The sequence below is a fragment of the Suncus etruscus genome, chromosome 11 (assembly GCF_024139225.1).
Source record: "Suncus etruscus isolate mSunEtr1 chromosome 11, mSunEtr1.pri.cur, whole genome shotgun sequence".
Taxonomy (NCBI): domain Eukaryota; kingdom Metazoa; phylum Chordata; class Mammalia; order Eulipotyphla; family Soricidae; genus Suncus; species Suncus etruscus.
The window spans coordinates 74,800,953-74,823,327 of NC_064858.1; the positions used below are offsets into that span (position 1 = coordinate 74,800,953).

At 46.1% G+C, this 22,375-nt stretch overlaps 1 protein-coding gene across 1 annotated transcript; it reads right to left on the reverse strand.

The window, feature by feature from the left end:
* Nucleotides 1–7,817, reverse strand: RND1 (Rho family GTPase 1). The gene is made up of 5 exons (XM_049783597.1): nt 7,571–7,817; nt 6,765–6,852; nt 4,040–4,149; nt 3,148–3,282; nt 1–1,056 (listed from the first exon to the last, which is right to left on the reverse strand). Exons 1-5 carry the CDS (start codon nt 7,688–7,690, stop codon nt 811–813), a joined length of 699 nt encoding a protein of 232 aa, XP_049639554.1. The 5' UTR covers nt 7,691–7,817; the 3' UTR covers nt 1–810.
* Nucleotides 7,818–22,375: the final 14,558 nt, after the last annotated feature.

Here is a 22,375-nt window from a genome sequence, read left to right on the forward strand (position 1 = left end):
TTCTTTATATGTATTATATTTTTCATTAATAAATAAGTTTTCTTCTTTAAACATAGAACATATAACAGATTGAAATACTCCCCCTCCTCCCATTCCGAAGACAAGTCTATAAAGCAAATGCCAGCTGTACTGCCAGAGGGGGCAGAAAAGCCAGTTGACCCCCACCCAGTCCTATCCCCTGCAGCACCACCAACCCCCACACTGCAAGAGAAGGGGCTCTAGAAGGCAGTCTTCCTCAGACCCTGGGGACGTAGGTAGAAGCATGTAAATGTGTGACATCACCACTCCATGAGGCATGAGTTGTGCAAAGATGGATTTTCCTTCCCATCAGCCCTGGCCAGCTCCTGCCTTGCTGATTTCAGTGGTGAATCGCCTGGCTCAGCTCCCAAGGGAACTGCCTGTAGGCATCCCTACTCTCCACTCCACTGGGGGACGGAAGGACTCCCGGACCCTCCCATCCCTGGGCCTGCATGGAAGTGCTGTGTGGAAGAGGCATGATACTGAAGGTGAGGCTCCTGTAGGCTCCCAGTTCCCCCATACCTTTTCTTCCTTCCGAGTAGGGCACAGAGGCAGCTGACCCCTCCACAACCTAGTGCTTGCTTGGGGTATGATGGTTCCTCTCAGTGCCTGCTCCTCAAGCCGGACCTAGCTCTTTCCTGTCCCACTTCTCTCTCCTTCCAAGCCCTCACTGTGGCCATATGTAAAACTCAAGTCCAGTGTCTTTAATGGTCATATCCTCCCTCTTCCCGTGCATCCACTCCCTAGAGGAGGAGGTGTCACGGGAGGTTGTCTTGCCCTCCAGCCCCAACTTCACATGATGGAACAGCTTTTAGCTTTCTCCTTCTTGAAGGTAGAAGAGATGAGTTCAGACCGACTGGGGAGGTGGAGCAGTCGCTTGGAGAGGCTTCGCACAGGGCTCTTTGGGGGCACTGGGCTGGGCTTATTCAGACACACCATGGATGCCGTCCGGAAGATGCTATGGACACTCTTTTCAGAGGTAAAAGCTGAGCCTTCCAGGTAGATTTCTGCACCCAGCTGCTTGGCTATTGCACAGCCCTACAAGGTGAAGGGGGAGGTAGAAAGGTCATTATGCAGTCCTCCAAAATGTCTTCATAACACATCCTTATGTTTAGGGTTATTCCCCAGGCTACTCCATGTGGAACCTAAGCAGTCCTCTATCACCACCACACCTTGCTAAATTTTTTTTTTTTTTTTTTTTTTTTTTTGGTTTTTGGGTGACATCTGGCAGCGCTCAGGGATTGGTTACTCCTCGCTCTATGCTCAGAAATTGCTCCTGACAGGCTTGGAGGACCATATGGGATGCTGGGATTCGAACCACCGTCCTTCTGCATGCAAGGCAAATGCCTTACCTCCATGCTATCTCTCTGGCTTGCAAGGCAAACGCCGCTGTGCTATCTCTCCGGGCCCCTCATCTTGCTAATTTTTTGAAGATAAATTCTGACTTGTATTTTTAGTCTTACCAAGCAGTGTTCAGAGTCCATGACTAGTTCAGTGCCTGGAGAGTCACTCTCAGCAGTGCTTGGGTAACATGTGGTGCCAGAGATCAAACCTGGGCCATCTATATGCAAATCATGCACTCAACCATTGAGCTAGATCTCTGGTCCAAAATGTTTTGTTTGTTTTTAAGTCACAGTCTAGCTTTTCTGTGTGTGTGTGCATGTACGCGCGTGCATGCATGTGTGTGTGTGTGTATGTGTGTGTGTGTGTGTGTGTGTGTGTTTAGACCATACCCAGCAATGATCAGGAGTTACTCTTGGGTCTGCATTCAGGAATCCTCCTGGCAGTACTCAGGGGACAATAAGGGATGAAGGAATTGAGTTTGTATTGGCTACATGCAAGGCATATACCTACCAATTTTTCGCTCTTCAGCCCCCACATCAGTTTTAGTTCTTTGCTTTTCTTTTGGTCTTTGGAACACACTCAGCAGCAGTGCTCAGGGGTTACTCCTGACTCTGCACTTGGGAAACACTACTGGCTGGCTCAGGGATCCATATGGAATGTCAGGGATCAAACCTGGGTTGGCTGCTGTATCTCTTCAAAAACCCCCCCATCAGTATTGTTAAGAGTTGATACTATCGGGCCCGGAGAGATAGCACAGTGGCGTTTGCCTTGCAAGCAGCCGATCCAGGACCGAAGGTGGTTGGTTCGAATCCCGGTGTCCCATATGGTCCCCCGTGCCTGCCAGGAGCTATTTCTGAGCAGATAGCCAGGAGTAACCCCTGAGCACTGCCAGGTGTGGCCCAAAAACCAAAAAAAAAAAAAAAAAAAAGAGTTGATACTATCCTACACTTACATATAACATGGGTTTAAAAGAAATGATCCTTATACTCCCGTAAGTATAAAACACCACCCAGGGATTCTATTAAAAATTCAACTCTGGGGGCCGGAGAGATAGCATGGAGATAAGGCGTTTGCCTTTCATGCAGGAGGTCATTGGTTCGAATCCCAGCATCCCATATGGTCCCCCGTGCCTGCCAGGAGCAATTTCTGAGCCTGGAGCCAGGAATAACCCCTGAGCGCTGCCGGATGTGACCCAAAAACCACACACACACACACAAAAATTCAACTCTGGGGAGGAGAGAAAAAAAATTCAACTCTGTGGGGCCAGAGAGATAGCATGGAGGTAGGGCATTTGCCTTGCATGCAGAAGGACGGTGGTTCGAATCCCAGCATCCCATATGGTCCCCCGAGCCTGCCGGGAGTGATTTCTTAGCATAGGAGTAACCCCTGAGTGCTGCTGGGTGTGACCCAAAACAAAACAACAAAAATTCAACTCTGCTCTTCCCCCAGAGTGACTCTAGATTCAGAAATTGTAAAGATCCTTTCTAGAGATTCTAATTCAGATGATCCACAGAAAGCAATAGGCACACACCTAGTAATCTCTCACCTGCCAACCAATAGCATTAGTTGGGCAAACAGGAAGCCACCATGCTAGCCAGGTAACCAGTTTGCTGATGAAAGATGTACCCACACCACCCACCAATACCAATCTCTCTTGGCATAGTCAGACAGTTTGATCAAGGGTCACATGACAAGTCTGTCCAGAGCCTTTCCCAGCCCACACTCAGTACTACCCCAATACAGACAGAGCGTGTACATGCACACAAACACATCCTATGCACATACCTGTTCATAAGAGATAGGTGCCTGTTTTTGGTGGGATAGCTCCATCAGAGTGCTCAGATCTGTTCGTAGATCTGTCTTGCAACCAATAAGCAAAATACGAGTACTGGGACAATAATCCATGATTTCTGTCCTCCACTAAAGAACCAAACAAGAGGAAAAGAAAATGAATGAAACAGAGTCAGGCTGACTGGTATCAGAAAAAGCCCTATTGACAGTATGGTACACAACATCCAACTTCTTGCCTGCTAGCCCTGCTCTGACTCACAGTGCCACCACTACACTAATTACATCATCTTCCTAAACATGAGGTTTCTGGGGCCACAGAAATGCTGCTCAAGAGGCTGGTCCCTGATTCAACCACACAGTTTCCAAAAAACACAAGAGCAAGTCTCCTTCCAGACTCTACTAAGCAGATCAGCATGGATCTATATCCTGATCCAGTCAAAGAGTTGTGCAAGTCTAAAATGCCAAGAAGTCAAGGAAATATCCCCAGAGTTTTCTGGAAAACAAGGTAGTTGCACAGGTATCTTAGGACTCAGTATTCGAGGGACACCTCAGTAACAGACCAAAGGGTTTTCTGTCAAGCCTTGTTTTCCTGAGTCTTCAGTCACTGTCTCTGTCTCTCTCTGTCTCCCCCCCCCCACTCCCCCCCCCACACACACACTCAGGATTCTGGCAGAGAAGAATAGAAGAATGAAAGGGCAAGAGCAGAGGGGGCAGAAGATTTGGGTTCTAGTCTCAGAATTATGCTAATGGTTTGGCCTTAGGCCAATCTCTTCCATACCTGGCCTCAAATGCTTCCTGTTACACAAGAGGGTATATGAAGGCAAGGTCCCTGTGACTCCTTTTTGTTCTTAGGTTGTCAAAGACTGAAACATTTATCCAGCCCTACCTTTTTGAGTGCACTGTCCACGGTCTCTGGACGGCTGATATCGAAGCACAGCAATACTGCATCTGAGTCACTGTAGCAGAGTGGACGCACATTGTCATAATAGGGAGATCCTGGAATAGAGGAAAAAGAGCTGGTGGTGAGCTGTGGTTTAATCCCCTCCTCCTGTGGGTTGAGGTTCAAAGATTTCCAGAGAATAAGCAGTTTGCATTGCTTAGGTTAGTCGCCCCACCCCACCCTGACCAGGGGAATGACCTGTGATGACACCACCTACCAGAAGGCAAGTGCAAGAAAACCATCTTTCTGAGACCTGAGAAAGGGTAATTGGGCAAAACAAAGGGGTGGCCACCACCAGTGGAATTAATTTAAAACCACTCCATTCCAGAGGAAGGTGCTTTCTCCTCTGCAGAGAAGAGTAGATTCAACTCTCCAACAGACCCAAACTCAGCTCTCTTCTGTTGCTCTAGGGATCTTCCCCAAGAATCTAACCTGCCTGTTACATAACTGGCTGCCCTGCTTCTCTTCCTAGGGTCAGACTTCGAAGAGCTGAAGGGAATTTAGGGTCCTTCTCCCTCTCAAATGGGCTAACAATGAAATGGGTGAAAGGCCAGCTGTTGTCTTACCCCCCTAAGATGGGAAAGCACTTTTAAAGACAGCAGCACCAACACCAATAACTAACTCAGGATTTAAAGGCTCCATCAGGCCCTTCTTTGAGAGGGGAGTGAACAGAGCAGACCCAGGTGGTCCACCTGAGAGAATGCCGAGGGGCCCAGCTCGCCCCCTGCCATCCCAGAGAAGGAACAGTAGCAGATTTGGAACCCAGACAATTCGTGCTCAGAATAGCAAGCAGCCCCTTTCCCTTCATTGCAATCACCATGGAAACTGGGGGAAATCCAAGTTGGGGGGATTGGTTGTGAAAAAAAAAAAAAGGAGAAAGAGGAGTTAGTATCACAGCCTGCTCCTTTAGCAACCCCCCCCCCTTTCCCTCCTTTAGGTGGGGTCTCAGCTCTGCAGCACAGCGGGAACAGAGGGAACACTACCACTGCACACGAGGAAGGGAGGCAGGGACTCCAATCACCACCTCCCCTAAGAACACATAATGGAACAGGGTCCAACTCAACCCCAGAGGGTGTGGGAAGCCCCACCGCACTCACCGCTGCCACTTCCTTCTTCCTTGTGGGCACCCACTTTGAAAGAGGGAGTTTACAGGGACTAAGAGCCTGCATCATTTCAGGCTGGGGGGATGGGATGAGTGAGGGAAACATATCACCATTGCTAGCTTTCAGTTATCAGAACTGGGATTCCAGGGTTACATTGTGATGGGGGATGGGGGTGGTGAGTAGAGTGGCAGCCAGACTTTGGAGAAATGGAAGGAAAAATCAAGCACAGCTGCAGGAAGATTCTGCGAAGATGGAAAGGTGAGCAGGGTAGAGCAGATGAAAAACCATAAGTCATGCAAGCCACGCTGCATTCCAAGAGACTCAAGCCAGCACAGCACAGGCCAGGAAACCAGAGCCACCTTCCAGCTGCTGGACTGCAGTGGATGACAAACCAGGTTGACTGAAGAATTTGCGTTTGGATTTTGGGTTTTGCTTCGGTGGGAGGGAGCAAGTCTCATTTTCTGCTTATCCGTCTCTTACTCTCTATATTTTTAAACTTGGATCAGAGAACCACCATTCTTTGGAGAAGCATGTTGGCATTTTTGTTATAGGAGGAGGAGCCCCTTGTCATTTTTCACACCACCTGTGATCACAGAAACCCCTTGTGATTTTTTCAGCTCCACTTTAAATGGCATCAATATGCATTTTTGGGGAGGAGTAGATTTAATTTTCTTTCTCAAATAGCCTTTACTACTTAATTTTGACCATGAGCCCAGTCTATGACTATTTATTGATTTTGACCAAAATCAAAGCTAAGGGCAGTTCAAAGCCTTGCGGGTTCATTGCTGAAAGGCTGGAAAATACATTGTTTTCTACATTTCAGAAAAACAAGGCATCTTGTCTGTGGGATGAGGGGCAATGGCCAGAGCCAACCACTCCTGCCACTCCCTCCCACAATGTAAGTATGCTATATGAAGCCATCTCCTCCAGCCTCCAAATCATGAGTGATGCATCGCCGAGCCTCTGAGCCGCAGCATGTGATGAGTGGAGCTTGGCTGCAGCAGAGGACAGCAGTGGCTGGAGTTAGAATACTGGGAGAAAATTGAACAATAGCCCCCCAATACAGTCACAACTGCCTTTAGCAGCAATGTCTCTGGCCTTTCATTTAGCTATTCTCTGAGACAAAAAAAAAGTGTGTGTGTGTGTGTGTCTATGTGGTGTGTGTGTGTGTGTGTCTGTGTGGTGTGTGTGTGTGTGTGTGTGTGTGTGTGTGTTGGGCTCCAGAAATGGAAATGGAGAAGCCTTCTTCACCCCTTCCACCCTATTAGTATTTCTGGGTCCATTCACCTCACCATTCCAGTCTTCTAGAAAATGGAGCTAGAGTCAGAGAAATGAGTGGTTTCTGGGGCTCACCCTTGATCCTTGACCAATTGACTGAATTGACCCAGCTTCTCCTCCATCCCCAACCAAGGAAATTTCAAGTCCCTTTCTTGCACATTCCTGCCAAACTCATAGCTCGTCTCCCCTGCCAAGAAGAAAACCATTTCTAAAAGACAGCAGCTGCAGTATCAGAGAGGATACCTACGGTGGGGTGCTGGGGTGGGAGTGTCTGGGGTCAGGAATCTTACCTGAGGTGTCCCAGAGACTGAGCTCCACTCTTTGTTCCTCCATCTCCAAGCAGGCTGTGTAGTTCTCAAACACGGTGGGCACATATGTCTAAAGAGAGAGAAACTATTCAACCCCAGCTGTCTCCGCCCTCAACCTTCAACTGGTGCTGGCTACCAAGGAGCCACTCAGTCTAGTGAGACATTGGCAATGGAGGGGAAACTTGGGGTTCGTTACATGAGTCAATAGGGGAGTGTGTGCAGAGGGGCAGGCCTCAGGCTGCACCCAGTAAGGACTGTGAGTGACTTCCAGGCAGGGCACAGCCCCCAGCTCCTAGGTGTCCAGAGATACATCTGAATTCCTTTCACCCCCAGATTTGTGGGTCACCCAGTTTCAGGCACAAAGCAAATCTAGCCTGTTATCTTCTCCCCACAAGCCTCTGAAACCAGTAGGCACCCAACCGCCTACCCGTCTACTTGCTCAGATGCTTTGAAAAATGAGGTGAGGGGCCCAGCAGGTATTGCGTCAAAAAGAAACCCCAGACTCTCAGATGTCCTCGTTTCCTCTCCAGAGAGCAGAATCCAGGATCAAGAGAGGTAGGAGGGAATCTGATTGGGGCTCCTGGGTGAAGATGAGGAGGAGCCAGTCTGGCGGCAGAAGTAGAACAGGTCTCAAGGGAAGGAAGGCAGTCTTCCAGTCGGCCTGGGGTTGGGGCTGAGGTGTGGGGACTAGCTCCCCCCCCCCCCCCCCCCGTGCAGGTGGGAATCCAGCCCCAGACAGGCAGGCAAGGAGGAGAAAAGCTGGCCAGCAGGGAGACATAACAGCTTACCTCGGGATAGCAGTCCTTGGCTAACACCTGTAACATCGCTGTCTTCCCGCACTGCACATCTCCCACCAGGACGAGCTTACACCTGGCTACGACTGGTTGGGGGGCCCGTCTCTCCTTCATCGCTGCAGCAACCACGAGACTTGAACTCGGATTCAGAGAAGTGAGGACTGCGCCAGGTGCAGCAACAGCAGCAGCAGCGCAGCCCCAAAACTCAGCCTGAAGCCAGTCTTGCTCCCACAGAATGGGAGGCCGGGCCACCCCTTTATATCTCCCTCTGCAAGCCAATCACAAGAGGAGGCGGACTCTGTCGCGGCCAGTCCCTGAAGTGGGATCCCCTCCAATAGCCAATGGCAAGCTAACCTGACTCAGTGCCTCTTCCCCTTCCCCTCCCTTTCTCTTAAAGCCGAACTGTCGCTGCCTCGGAAAGGGGATTCCCACGCTATTTTGCGTTTTTATTAGGGAGCGGGAAGGGAGGACTTGTGCAAGATTAAATGGTCATGGGTGTCGACCAGTTAGTGCCCAAATCAATAAACTAGTCATGCAAGAAAAAAGTAGTTCGAGCTGGAATTTTACAATTATAGAACAGGTGGCACCCCAGGGGACTTAAGAGGAGGGGTAGGAAGATGAAGGAGACTCAGAAATCTCTATCCTTTGTTTCATCTAATTCCCAGTCCGTATCAGTCCCCACTTCTGTCTTCCTTTGCTAGAAGTAAGTGCTAAACTCCTTTATCAGTTTCTTCTGTACTCCTTTGAACATATCACCTTAGGAATTACTTTCACAGAAAACAAAACAAAGCAAAACAAAAATCCAAATAAGTAAAAACTTCCTTCTCACATCACCCGGAAAAGCCCCAGAAAACTCCCAACCCAGAGATGGGCAGAGTGAAAGGAATGCAAGAGTCTGGAGGACAGAGTATAAACAAAGTTCCTGAATGTTTGGCCTAACAACCTGTCAGCCTCTGGCTAGAAGAGCCAGTGTTTGTTCTGCCTGGGCAGAACTTCCCGGATGAATCAACCAGGTTCAGTTCAAAGCACATACCTACTGACACCAATACACTGCTTGTTTTATAGATTGAAGTTTGGACTTTAAGATTGGGACTCTGGGATTATGAATTTGGAAGGCAACCTGAAGTGAAGGCTCACTAGGAAAAACAGTCCACTAGTCCTGCCCCTCAGAGTTTTACTCTGATTCATTCTCATTACTGCCCTGCCCAGGAATATTTTTCCCATTAGAGGGATATTTGAAAATCTTTACAAAATCCATAGTAATATACCTCTGAGGGATGAGATTTCTAATGCCTACTAAAGAGGAAGCCAAGGGAGAATATCTAGAATGAAATCCTGCTTATGAAATTCTGTGAAATTCAAGTTCAAGACATTAAGAGAGTTCCAGGGCTAAAGCTTGCCTTTGACTCATTTCCAGAGATTCCCCTACCAAGGATCAGGAATCTATCACATCTTCCCCTTTTCAGAAAAAAATTAAAAATAATAAATTAAAAAGAAGTTATTATCAGGGGCTAGAGAGATAGCATAGTGGGGTATTTGCCTTGCATGCGGCCAACCTAGGAAAGACGAAGGCACAAATCTCGGCATCCCATGTGGTCCCCCGAGTCTGCCAGAGGGATTTCTGAGTGCAGAGCCAGGAGTAACCTGACAGCCGCTGGGTGTGACCAAAAAAACAACAACAACAACAATAACAAAAAAACTTGATATGATCCAATCTTCCCAGTCAGACTGGTCCTGGCTGACCACTCTGAGGCCTTCTTAGAATGGGGCTGAGTAGAGTCTCCTTTTTGCCTGAAGGTACAGCAGCTAGAAACCATACCTGACACCCTCTAACATAAATATGGCCCAGTTCCACAACTGAAATTCATCAAACTGCCAAATTGCCAAATTGTTACAGATCTATAGCACCTATTGTACATGTGGCTACATAATCCTGTCAGCCCAGTAGGATCAGAGCAAATCTGATGAGAAAGTTGCATAGAAGACCACAAAGCTCAGTGAGCCTAAACAATAACACAAAGACTCAACTTACACCACCAGTACAGTAGACCTCAATGACTTTAGTCACACTATTATGAGATATGACAATTATTAAAAATTTGGGGCCAGAGAGATAGCATGGAGGTAGAACATTTGCCTTACATGCAGAAAGATGGTGGTTTGGCATCCCATATGGTCCCCTGATCCTGTCAGGAGCGATTTATGAGCATAGAGCCAAAAGTAACCCCTGAGCGCTGCCGCATGTAACCCAAAAATTTTTTTCTTTTACTCTAGTGTCAGAGTGGATAGAGCATTTGTTTTGCATGTGTTGACATAGGTTCAAGCCCCAGCATTTCAAATATGTGATTTCTGGAACAAACAACAATAGCAGTGCAACAAAAAGAAGAAAATAAATGAACGTGACCTGAACTGGATTAAAAATTAGAACTAGGGCCGGAAAGATATCACAGTGGTAGGGCATTTTTGCCTTGCACTTAGCTGATTCAGGAAGGACAGTGGTTCAATTCCCAGCATCCCATATGATCCCCCATGCCAGCCAGAAGCAATTCCTGAGGGCAGAGCCAGGAATAACCCCTGAGCACAGCCCAGTGTGACCCAAAAAAAAAAAAAAAAAAAAAAAAAACCTAAAAAAGAATTAGAGGGCCCGGAGAGGTAGCACAGCGGTGTTTGCCTTGCAAGCAGCCGATCCAGGACCAAAGGTGGTTGGTTCGAATCCCGGTGTCCCACATGGTCCCCCGTGCCTGCCAGGAGCTATTTCTGAGCAGACACAGCCAGGAGTAACCCCTGAGCAACGCCAGGTGTGGCCCAAAAAAAAAAAAAAAAAAGAATTAGAACTAAATTACGGGATGATTGTGGATCAAGAGCAAGAAGGAAAACAGAGAGAGGCAGTAAAGACTGTGATCCCTAAGAAGCTCACATCTAGGGCAGTTTGGGCTGAGTTAAATGCTAGGAGAGGAACACAGACACACAACACCGTCAGCAATGGGAATTCAGCAGCAGCCACACACACAACAGCACTTGGAGGACAAAAGAGTGAGGAAACCCAGATAGAACATTTCCTGCCTTTTTGCTACCACACTAGGGTTTGGTTAAGACCAAGATGGCTTCTTGCTGGGAGGAGTAAGGAGACTGTGCTGGGGACAATAGGAAGGGAAGAAGGGACTTTAGGAGCATAAACAAGAACTGAGAGGGATGTGGACCCTGAGACAAACTTACTTTTTCTCGAGGGTCCTGCATTGAGCAGCTTCATCACTGTCCAGGAGCAACTCCCTTACTCTCCTTCACACTCTGTTGACCCATCTGCCCACTCCTCATTGCTATCTCTTTAGGGATCTTCATGCTTTTGCTCTCCTGGGTGCTCCAGAGGGCCTGATTTTTATGTTTGATTTTTGGTTTTGGACCACACCCAGTGGTGCTCAGAGGTTACTCCTGGCTTTGCACTCAAGAATCATTCCTGGAGGTGCTCAGGCGACCATATGAGGTACTGGGGATCAAATCCAGGTTGACCACATGCAGAGAAAGCACCCTACCCCTTGTACTCTTGCTCCTCCCCCAGAGGCCTTCTTGAAATTATAAAGATGGGCACAAGTGAAACATTCCCGGACTGTCCCCAATTTGTTTCAGTACAAGCAACACAAACCTGTTTTGGCAAGAAAACATTACTGCAAAAAGAAAATTAGTTTCTCTGCTTCTAAATGTCTAGATTAAAAACAAAAACAACAGATTAAGGGCGTGAGTCAGTAGACAAGTTCTTGGATATGAATCTTAGCACTACAATTAATCAATCAATCAATCAACAATCAATAGAGGGGCTCAAGAGATAATATAGTGGTAGAATGCTTGCCTTGTACAGAGCAGACCGAAGTTTGAAGCCCAGCACCATATATGGTCCCCTGAGCATAACCAGGAATGTTTCCTGAGTAGAGCATCCAATCCGATCCAAGAGTAAGCCTTGAGCACGGTCAGTGGTCCAAACCTCCACTCCTCAAAAAAATATATGTATAGGAAGAAGGAAAAAGAAAAAGTAAAAGAAGTATCTACATCCCTGCTTAGCTCTTTAGGCTTAGGTCCACTTGAAATAAAATTCACCCTTGTATTCTGATTCATAGAACCAGACATGCCTGCCCTTTTCTCCTGGCTGATCTCCTTTTCTACATTTTCCCTCTCTCCCAATAATGGTTTTCAATATTTTCTGTCTACCAGTCACAATCAGAAATAAATGTCAAACCCCCCAAAATATATATACTTTATATATGTATAAATACATAATTATACTATATAAATATATACATAATGATACTGTATATAGGCATATACACATATTTTTTGTATAAAATATATATGCTCCTACTTTATTTATACTTACATACATACATACATACAGGGTATGTGTTTTCCCTGCTCTCTTGATAAAGAATACCCTTCTCCCTCTAAATGGCACCTTTTCCTCTGTTAACTCTTAGATTTAAGTGCCAGTTAGTCTAGAGAGGTCACCTAGATTGAAGTAGTCACTGGATTAATCTCCTTAATATTCTCAGGCATTTGTCACTCTGTTTTCTGGTTTATAGTTTTTGTTGATCTATTTTTCTGTTGATTGTCTTTCCTGAACCAAGGGTTCATGGTGCAAGGTCTTGCCAGTGTTGCCCCCTGCATATTATCATATTTCCTAGATCAGTGCCCAAGTGTAGCAGGCACTAACTTGATGATTGTTGGTAGTCTAAAGGAATTGCCCTAATAAAGACTTTCAGTTTGGGTTTCAACATTTTGTGTGGGGGTGGAGGATCACTCCTGGCAGGGAGGATATATATAAAGGCACCAGGGATAAAACTGAGTTGGCCTTGTACTATTCTCTACAGTACCCCTACAGAATAATTTTTCAGACAACTTGAATCTATGATAGGCAAAATGAACTAACTAGTCAGTTCAGTTACCCATTTAGTTGCCCTTCTGTAGCCCCACTGAGGACAGACACTAAGTGAGGACCTTGTTTCCAGACTGGTGAAGGTCACTGGTATAAACCCAGACAGCAAATACTGGAAAGCCAGCTCTGGAGCTAGCCAGACACAGTGAAAACAATCATGTTGGTGTGTTTCCTGTGTGCTCCCCTCTTCATCCAGAATTCACTTGCACTGGCACTGTGAAGGTCTTTCAACCAAATTCCTCCCTGACTTTTCAAAGACAACTTGACAGAGTTCAAGTTCTAGATATAGGACTAAGATTTGGATCCAAATCCTAGAGTGGTTATTAATAATGGGACCTGGGTAAGGTAGTCATGTCTCAGGTAAGGATGGCATTGATTGAGTTTCTTTACATTCTTTCCAGCACTTTCTGGGGATCTGAAGCAATGGAGTCTCCACTTGGACTTCTGTCCTACCTGACCCACAAGCACCATGCCTTTGGGCATAATAGGCACTCTTTACTCAATGAACTGAAGTCTAAGGCCTGGGCCCAGCACTTTCTTATTGATGACCTTATGCAAGCTGCTGACTCTATGAACTCTGCTCCCTTAAAAAGGTCTTTTGGGGTTCCTGCATCAGCATGTCATCCCTCACTGAGGTAGTCTAACAGTCTGCCTCAGTTCCTCCAACCCTAGTACTTCCTCTTTCTTATGGGGGAAAAAAAAACCAGAATGACCAGAGTACTCTAAACTAAGTTCTGTCATTACTAAAAGTCTTTTCTCATCTGTTCTCTCCAAAGTCCATTTCTCTTGCCCTCACGACTTCAATGCCCTCCCCCACAGCTTTCCTTGCCTCCTCCCTTTATCAATTATGTCTTCTGACTCTGGCAGCACAAGACCAGCTCCACAACTCTGGCTGGAGTGCAGACAGAAGTGGATGAAAGAGAGCTGAGGAAGGACATTGTATTACTAAAACTCAATCATGAACAACTTTGTAACTGTATTTCACAGTGATCCAATTAATTCAATAAAGAATTTATTCCATTAAAAATAAAATAAAATTTGTATACACCAATAGTGATAGAAAAGAAATGGACATTAAAAAAATCAAGGGCTGGAGCAGTGGTGTAAATGGTAGGGCATTTGCCTTGCATGTGCTAACCTAGGACAGACCGTTGTTTTGATCCCCTGGCGTTCCATATGGTCCCCTAAGCCAGGAGCAATTTCTGAGTATAGAGCCAGGAGTAACCCCAGAGCATCACTGGGTGTGTCCCAAAAAAGCAAAAAGGAAGCCGGAAAGATAGCATGGAGGTAGACTGTTTGCCTTACATGCTGAAGGACAGTGGTTCAAATCCCGGCATCCCACATGGTTTGTTAAGTCAGGAGCTATTTCTGAGTGCATAGCCAAGAGTAACCTTTGAGCGTCACCAGGTGTGGCCCCCCAAAAAATTGTACTACAAAGCAATAGTCATTAAAACAGCATGGTATTGGAATAAAGACAGACCCTCTGATCAATAAAATATATTTGAATATTCAGAGAAAGATATTCCTCAGACATACAATTAAGTAATCTTTGATAAAGGGGCAAGAAATACAAAATGGAACCAGGAGAACCTCTTCAACAAGTAGTGTTGGGACAGCTAGTCAGCCACATGCAAAAAGTTGACCCCAGACCTCCATCTAATACCATGCACAAATGTCAACTCCAAATGGAGTAAAGTCCTGGTATCAGACCCGAAACCATAAGGTATATAGAACAACACATAGGTAAAACACTCCATGACATTGAGACTAAAGGCATCTTCAAGGAGGAAACAGCACTCTTCAAACAAGTTGAAGCAGAGATAAACAGATGAGATTATATTAAGCTGAGAAACTTCTGTACCTCAAAGGAAATAGTGACTAGGACACAAAAGCTACCCACAGAATGGGAGAAACTATTCACCAATACCTATCAGGTAAGGGGCTAATATCTGACAAAACTTAACAAAAAAAACAACAAAAACAAACAAACAAAAAAAAACTAACCCCGTCAATAAAATGGGAAGAAGAAATGAACAAACGATTCCTCAAAGAAAAAATACAAATGGCAAAAGACACATGAAAAAAAACTTTTGCTCCACATAACTGATCATCAGGGAGATGCAAATCAAAACAACAATGAGTTACCATCTCATGCCACAGAGACTGGCACACATCACAAAGAACAAGAACAATCAGTGCTGGCAGGGATGTGGGGAGAAAGAAACTCTCATTCACTGCTGGTGGGAATGCCCTCTAGAACAGCCTTTATGGAAAACAAGATGAAGATTCCTCAAAAAACTGGAAATTGAGCTCCCATATGATCCAGCTATGCCACTCCTAGGGATATACCATAGGAACACAACACAAAAATGCCTTCTGCACACCTATATTCATTGCAACACTATTTACAATAGTCAGACTCTGGAAACAAACCAAGATGCCCTTCAACAGATGAATGGCTAAGGAAACTGTGGTACATATACACCATGGAATATTATCCAGCTGGCAGGAAAGATGAAGTCATGAAATTTTCCTATACATGGATGATCATGAAAACTATTATGCTGAGTAAAATAAGTCAGAGGGAGAAAAATAGACACAGAATGGTCTCACTCATCTCTGGGTTTTAACAAAAGTAAAAGACAGTATTGTAATAACACCCAGAGACAATAGAAATGAAGGCTGAAAGGACCGGCCACAGAATGAAGCTCACCAGAGTGGTGAGTGCACTTAGAGAAATAACTACACTAACAACTATCAATGAGACAACGTTAAAGAGTGAGAGAAATAGAATGCCTGTCTTGAATACAAGCAGGGGCTGGGGAGGAGGAAGATGGGGGCATTGGTGATGGGAATATTGCACTGGTGAAGGGAGGTGTTCTTTTTATGACTGAAACCCAACTACAAGCATGTTTGTAATTGTGGTGCTTAAATTAAGATATTGTTTTTAAAAAAAGAAAAGAAAAAAGGTTATAGTAAGTCTAAAAAAATAAATCAATGGAAGTTCTGGGAAGAAGAAGAAGAAAAAAAAGAAATGAAGGCAACAATGATGACGACAACAATGAAGGAGGAGGAGGAAGAGTAGAAAGGGATGAGTGTCCAGTTGATGAGTGTGCCAGGGATGAGGCACTCAGTTGAACAACTTGTTACCATTGGCACTGATGTGCTGTGGGGAAGAAAAGGGGAAGGATGGGGAAAAACTGGGAATTTTCACTAGAAGAAAAGGATGTTGGGGACATGGAGGGGGGGAGAAGTGGGAAAGAAGTATCCCTGCCCTCAGGCCTGGGAAGAACCAAAAGATCAGGAAAGTGCTTACTGTGTGAAGTGTTTATTTTTTTTCCAATGTCTAAAAATAGAGGAAAGGAAGTGAAGTACCCACTCACATAAATGAAACAGAAAGGGAGAAAGGGATCACAGCAGCAGCTGGGAAATCAGAGCCTGAATCTCAGGAACTGGGACAACTATGATCTGAGCTTGGAATTTCCAGCCTGTGATAACTTTAGCCTTGAAGCTGCTGCCTTTCGGTTTCCGATCCGTCTGGAACACTTTCCAACAGCCCTACTCAGGCCAGGTGGGCAGGGCATGAGTACCTCGAGAAGAGAAAGTCCTTATTCCCAGGGGAGTGTGTAACAGATAAGAGGGGTCCCCAGAAGAGCTGCTCCGTGAGGTCCAGTCCCTGAACCTACAGCTTCTTACTGAGAGCTCAGCAAATCTGACAATTTTGTACGGAGAAGACTCTCCCAGTAAAGATGAGGACTTAGAGGTGCAGAGAGGTGAGTCATTAGTCAAATTATTAGTCATTAGCCATGACCCTTTAGCAAATGGCAGGCAGAGTTCAGACCAGACTCTTTTGAGATCATAGATCCTTTATAGAGTCTATCAAAGTATGTACTCCAGGACTGAAGAGGTAGTACAGCAAATGGTATATAGTACAGATAGTACAGAGATAGTACCCGGGTTTGATCCCTGGCATCTCATATGACTCCCTGCCAGATTAATTCCTGAGTGTAGAGTCATATATTCTCATTTACCCCAGAGGATCACTGGGTGGGACCCCCCAAAAACTAAAAAAAAAAAAAAAAAAAAAAACCAAAGTGTGAATTCAGTATAAGTGGAAAAAAAGCTCATATATAGCATTTTACATTCAATTTCAGGGATTCTAAAGCACACAACCACATTCTATGTTAAGGCGGTTGGTAGGATCTGTTAATTCAATCTCATTCCCATCTCCACAGAGTGAGTGAATCCTTAAAAGACCTCTTCAGCCTGCTCTGATGTGAGGTGGGACTCGGAGTGAGTGGCAGGTGGCCTGTGTGAGCCGCAGATTCTCTGTTCTCCTCAGTGTATCCTTTTTGTTTGTTTTGGTTTTGAGCCACATCTGGCAGTGCTCATATATTACTCCTGGCTCTGCACTCAGAAATCTCCCCTGGGGCCCGGAGAGATAGCACAGCCGCATTTGCCTTGCAAGCAGCCGATCCAGGACCAAAGGTGGTTGGTTCGAAACCCGGTGTCCCATATAGTCCCCCCAGCTATTTCTGAGCAGACAGCCAGGAGTAACCCCTGAGCATCACCGGGTGTGGCCCAAAAACCAAAAAAAAAAAAAAAAAGAAAGAAAAGATAAGAAAAGAAAAGAAATCTCCCCTGGAAGGCTCGGGGGACCATATGGGATGCCGGGAGTCGAACCAGGGTCCATCCTGGTTGGCCACGTACAAGGCAAACGCCCTACCGCTGTGCTATCTCTCAGGCCCCAGTGTATCCTTTTTGGATGGAGATTTGGAACTGCCTGGACAAGAAGAGATGAAGGCCTCCTCCGTTAATTAAATGCCCAGGAGTTGCTATGGAAACGAGAGCTTCCAAATCCTGGTCAGACAATGGGGAGAGGAGCTGCCGCTAGCCTAGACAAGGGAGAAGGCAGGGGCCTCTTGATATATAGGAGTGGGGATAGTGGGCAGAGAGTGAGGAAAAAGGGGTACTCAGCCTCCCTCTCCTTGGATACGTGAGAAGAGGCCTCAACCAGGCGGCCTACAGAGAACAGCAAGCCTTCTGGAAAGAAGAAGGAATGGGGTGGGGTGGCTAGAGGCAGGCACTACCCAGAACTGAACACTTTCTTTGTTCCAGAGGAAAAAGCCAGCCAAAGGAAAGAGGCCAAAGGGCAGACAGCTTAGTGATAAGAAACCGGGCTGCTAAAAGAGCTGAGTAATGGTACCTGGAGGGAGGGTCATCAGTGAGGCAATGCTACCACAGACACAGTCCTCTGCCAGCTGCCAGCTGCCAGCTACCAGGGCCCTGCTGATTTGCGCCCTCACAGAAACCATTCAGACCTTCTATCTCTTTGTCCTAATTCCTCTCTAGAGCCCCCTTTAGTCGCTAGCCTTCAGAATGTCTCCTTAGGGAGACAGATGTAAGAGCCTCTTGGGCTCTGCGCCAGTGAAGGCTGAGGACTGCAGTCTCCCCAGTATGCCTGTATAATTCAGCGAGGCCCAAGTGATGGAGATCACACAAGGGAACACAGGGAAGCCTGCAGGCCTGTTCGGAAGCCGCAGCTTCAGAATTTGAACTCAGGCTTTTTCTCTCCACCCTGAGTCTTACCATTTCTCCATCTCTGCTTTGAAGCTTCCTGACAACTTTGCTGAGTGAGCCCACTCTGTTCCTATCCCTTCACCCTCCCACTCCATGTTACCTAAATACTTCTAGAGAAGTTCCCAATTTGTAAGCTGGTTATCTAAAGGGTTTATATATAACTTGGTTGTTTGGAACCCAAACACATTTTCTTCCCAGAGAAAAAAAATGTATGCAGAGAGCTGCTTGACCCAGAATGCAATTGACAGTGGTACTCAAGGCTCATGACTAACACTAATTATTCACCCCATCCCTACTTCCTCTTCCTCCCGTTGCCTGGATGTGCACCATGGGATGTGACCCTGGCAACTCCTCAAAACTAACAGATGTGGGGCTGGAGCAGTGGCACAAGTGGTAAGGCATCTCTGCCTTGCCAGAGCTAGCCAATGACGGACCACGGTTTGATCCCCCAGCGTCCCATATGGTCCCCCAAGCCAGGAGCAATTTCTGAGCACATAGCAGCCAGGTGTAACCCGAGCATCACCAGGTGTGGCCCAAAAAACAAAAATAAATAAATAAAACTAACAGATGTGAATCTAAACCTTCCAGAGCTAAAAACCTATATTCATGGCACTCAGAAGATTTGAGGGTAGAGGGAGCACGTATAATAGCTCTCTGCCATTGTTCAAAGGACCTTCCAGAGCTAAAAACCTATATTCATGGCACTCAGAAGATTTGAGGGTAGAGGGAGCACGTATAATAGCTCTCTGCCATTGTTCAAAGGACTGTTGAGTTCATTCCCAATGGTAGAGGAGTACTCCTCACACAGTTCTCATAGCTACTCTTTAGTGCTTGGACTATATGGTACTGGGGATCAAATCCAGAGCTACAATGCAAACCAATTTCTCCAGGCTTTTGTGTCATTTTCCAGACTCTTAAAGACCCATCCTGATCACACAGCATGCCAATGGGCCAAACTGAGCTTGAGAGGAAATTGGGTATGAAGCCAGAGTGATAGTACAGTGGGTAGGGCAGGTAGGGCATTTGCCTTGCACACAGCCAACCCAGGTTCAATCCCCAGGATCTCATAGTCCTTCAAGTACTGTCAGGAATGACCCCTAAGTCCAGAGACAGGAATAACCCCTGAGCACTGCTGGGGTTAAAAAAAAGAAGAAACTGGGGCTGGAGAGATAGCATGGAGGTAAGGCATTTGCCTTTCATGCAGGAGGTCATCGGTTCGAATCCCAGCGTCCCATATGGTCCCCCGTGCCACCCAGGAGCAATTTCTGAGCGTGGAGCCAGGAATACCCCTGAGCACTGCCGGGTGTGACCCAAAAACCACAAAAAATAAAAAAAAATAAAAAAAAAAAAAAGAAGAAACTATATCCATATAGTACAGCAGGTAGGGTGTTTGACTTGTCTTTTTTTAATTTTTTAATTTTTTTTGGCTTTTGAGTAACACCTGGCCATGCTCAGGGGTTACTCCTGGCTCTATGCTCAGAAATCGCTCCTGGCAGGCTCGGGGGACCATATGGGATGCCAGGATTCGAACCACCGTCCTTCTGCATGCAAGGCAAACGCTTTACCTCCATGCTATCTCCAGCCCTTGGTGTTTGACTTGTATGCATCTGACCCAGGTTAATACCTGGAACCCGATGTGGTTCCAAATATACCAGAAATGATCTCTGAATAAGCCCTGAGAACAGTTGGATATGGCTCCCCAAAACAAAACAAAAAAAAGATGTCAGGGTTTTTTTTTTTTTTTAATAAGAAAAAGTTTTCTAACTCTTTCTAACATCTTTAAAAGTAGAAAAGGGGATCACAAGAGTATGGGAGATAGGGCACTTGCCTTACATGCGACTACTTAATCTGTGACCTTTGTTCAAATCACCAACAGGGGGTCACTCTTTTTTTTTTTTTTTTTGGTTTTTGGGCCACACCCGGTTGACGCTCAGGGGTTACTCCTGGCTATGTGCTCAGAAATCGCCCCTGGCTTGGGGGGGACCATATGGGACGCCGGGGGATCGAACCACGGTCCTTCCTTGGCTAGCGCTTGCAAGGCAGACACCTTACCTCCAGCGCCACCTACCCGGCCCCAGGGGGTCACTCTTGAGCACAGAGTCAGAATAGCTCCTGAACACCAATTATGGCTCCAAAATCAAAATCCAAAAGCTAAAATAAATCCCAAAAGTGAATAGGCCTCTTGGGAAGTGAGCTCTGTCCCACTGGGAGTATTCAAGGAGAAAGAATATGCTGCACAGTTCCTACAGAGTAGGAAAAGCATAATTGGACCATTTTTAGACTCCTTAAATTTATATACATTTAGCAAAATGTTATGGAGAAGCTTTGAAGTGCTCAGCTCTGTGCCAGAAAGAATATGGAGAATAAGATGGGGCTGCTGCCCCCAGGGAACTTAGAGTCCAATGCAAGGCTCAGACATTAAATAAATAACACTGGGGCCGGGAAGGTGGCGCTAGAGGTAAGGTGTCTGCCTTGCAAGTGCTAGCGTAGGAAGGACCGGGGTTCGATCCCCCCGGCGTCCCATATGGTCCCCCCAAACCAGGGGCGATTTCTGGGCGCATAGCCAGGAGTAACCCCTGAGTGTCAAACGGGTGTGGCCCAAAAACCAAAAAAAAATAAAGAAACCCAAGTTCAATTCCTTGGAGTTTGGTTTGGTTTGCATTTTGGGCAACACCTGGTGGTGCTCAGGGGGCTACACCTGGATCTGTGCTCAGAGACCACTCTTTTGTTTTTGTTTTGGGCCACACCCGGTGGCACTTGGGTTATTCCTGGCTCTGCCCAGAAATCACTAAATTACTGCTGGCAAGCTTGGAGGACCATATGGGATGCTGGGGGTCAAACTCAGGTCAACTGCATGTAAGGCAAATGCCCTCTCCTTGTGGTATCCTTTCAGCCACCTCAGGGGCCGCTCTTATTTTTTCTTTTTTTTCTTTTTTCTTTCTTCACCCTCCTCATTCTACTAGGGGCCACTCTTGATGGTGCACAAGGGAACCAGGGTTGTAGCATCCATAGCCCCATGCTAAGCAAGTATCTTAATCTCTGCATTATCCCTCAGGTTCCCTCTGAGGCTGTTAAAAAGTATTTGCGCATTTTAGAGTAAACATTAAAAACATTAAAATTTCAGTCAGATGAAATTTATTTACTTAATTGTTGTATCTTTCCTCTTCTCTCTGTTGGTGTGCTGTTGTGATGTACAGGATCACATATATGCTAGCTTATGGTGCTCTTACACTTGACTATGATGGTGGTTGCCCTTCTGGATGCAGTGCTTCCACACTTAACCAAACTACTCTATAGTCCAGATGTAGTGTGTATGCACATGCTTGCTTGAGAAAGGAGCTCCTAGCCTCAGTGTTCACACATCTGTTCAGGTGTTATGCTCAGTGGAGTTGCCTCCTTGAGTTGCATCCTGGTATGGTGTCCCAGTTATGGCTTGGTGAACCAAGGATTGCAGACAGCAAAACTGTCAGGCAGATGCAACAGAGTCACCAGTGGTGTGTAAGTGGCACATGGTGCATATGGACAGCCTCAATATCAATGCCCTCACCTTTGGCACACAAGTGCTTTAGATATTGAGCCAATCCCTGGTCCCCCAGTTCAAGTTTATCTATTTTCTTTTGGCTTTTCGGGCCACATTCAGCAAAGCTCAGGAGTTACTCCTGGCTCTGCACTAAGAAATTACTCCTGGCAGTGCATGGGGGACAATATGGGATGCCAGGAATTGAAGCTGGGTCAGTTGCGTGCACGGTAAGCACCCTACCCACTGTACTAGCTTTTCTTTTTTTTTTTTTTTGTAGTTTTTGGGTCACACCCGGCAGTGCTCAGGGGTTACTCCTGGCTTCATGCTCAGAAATTGCCCCTGTCAGGCACGGGGGACCATATGGGATGCTGGGATTCGAACTGATGACCTCCTGCATGAAAGGCAAACGCCTTACCTCCATGCTATCTCTCCAGCCCCTGTACTAGCTTTTCAATATAATCCAATCCTAATTCTCTTATTTTCTTTCTTTCTTTTTTTTTTTTTTTTTTTTTTTGTTTTGTTTTTGGGCCACACCTGGCGATGCTCAGGGGTGACTCCTGGCTGTCTGCTCAGAAATAGCTCCTGGCAGGCACGGGGGACTATATGGGACACCAGGATTCGAACCAACCACCTTTGGTCCTGGATGGGCTGCTTGCAAGGCAAACGCCGCTGTGCTATCTCTCTGGGCCCTAATTTTCTTTTTCTTTTTCTCTTCCTAACTTTTGGAGCCATACCTAACAGAGCTCAGAATTTACTCTTGGCAGAGCTCAGGGATCAC

Excerpts from the sequence above, each read along its gene's own strand:
- RND1 (XM_049783597.1), bottom strand. The coding sequence starts at position 7,690 with ATGAAGGAGAGACGGGCCCCCCAACCAGTCGTAGCCAGGTGTAAGCTC. Across the intron at positions 6,853-7,570 it reads CCAAGGACTGCTATCCCGAG|ACATATGTGCCCACCGTGTT; the intron begins GTAAGCTGTTAT and ends CTCTCTCTTTAG. Across the intron at positions 4,150-6,764 it reads CAGTCTCTGGGACACCTCAG|GATCTCCCTATTATGACAAT; the intron begins GTAAGATTCCTG and ends CCTCTATTCCAG.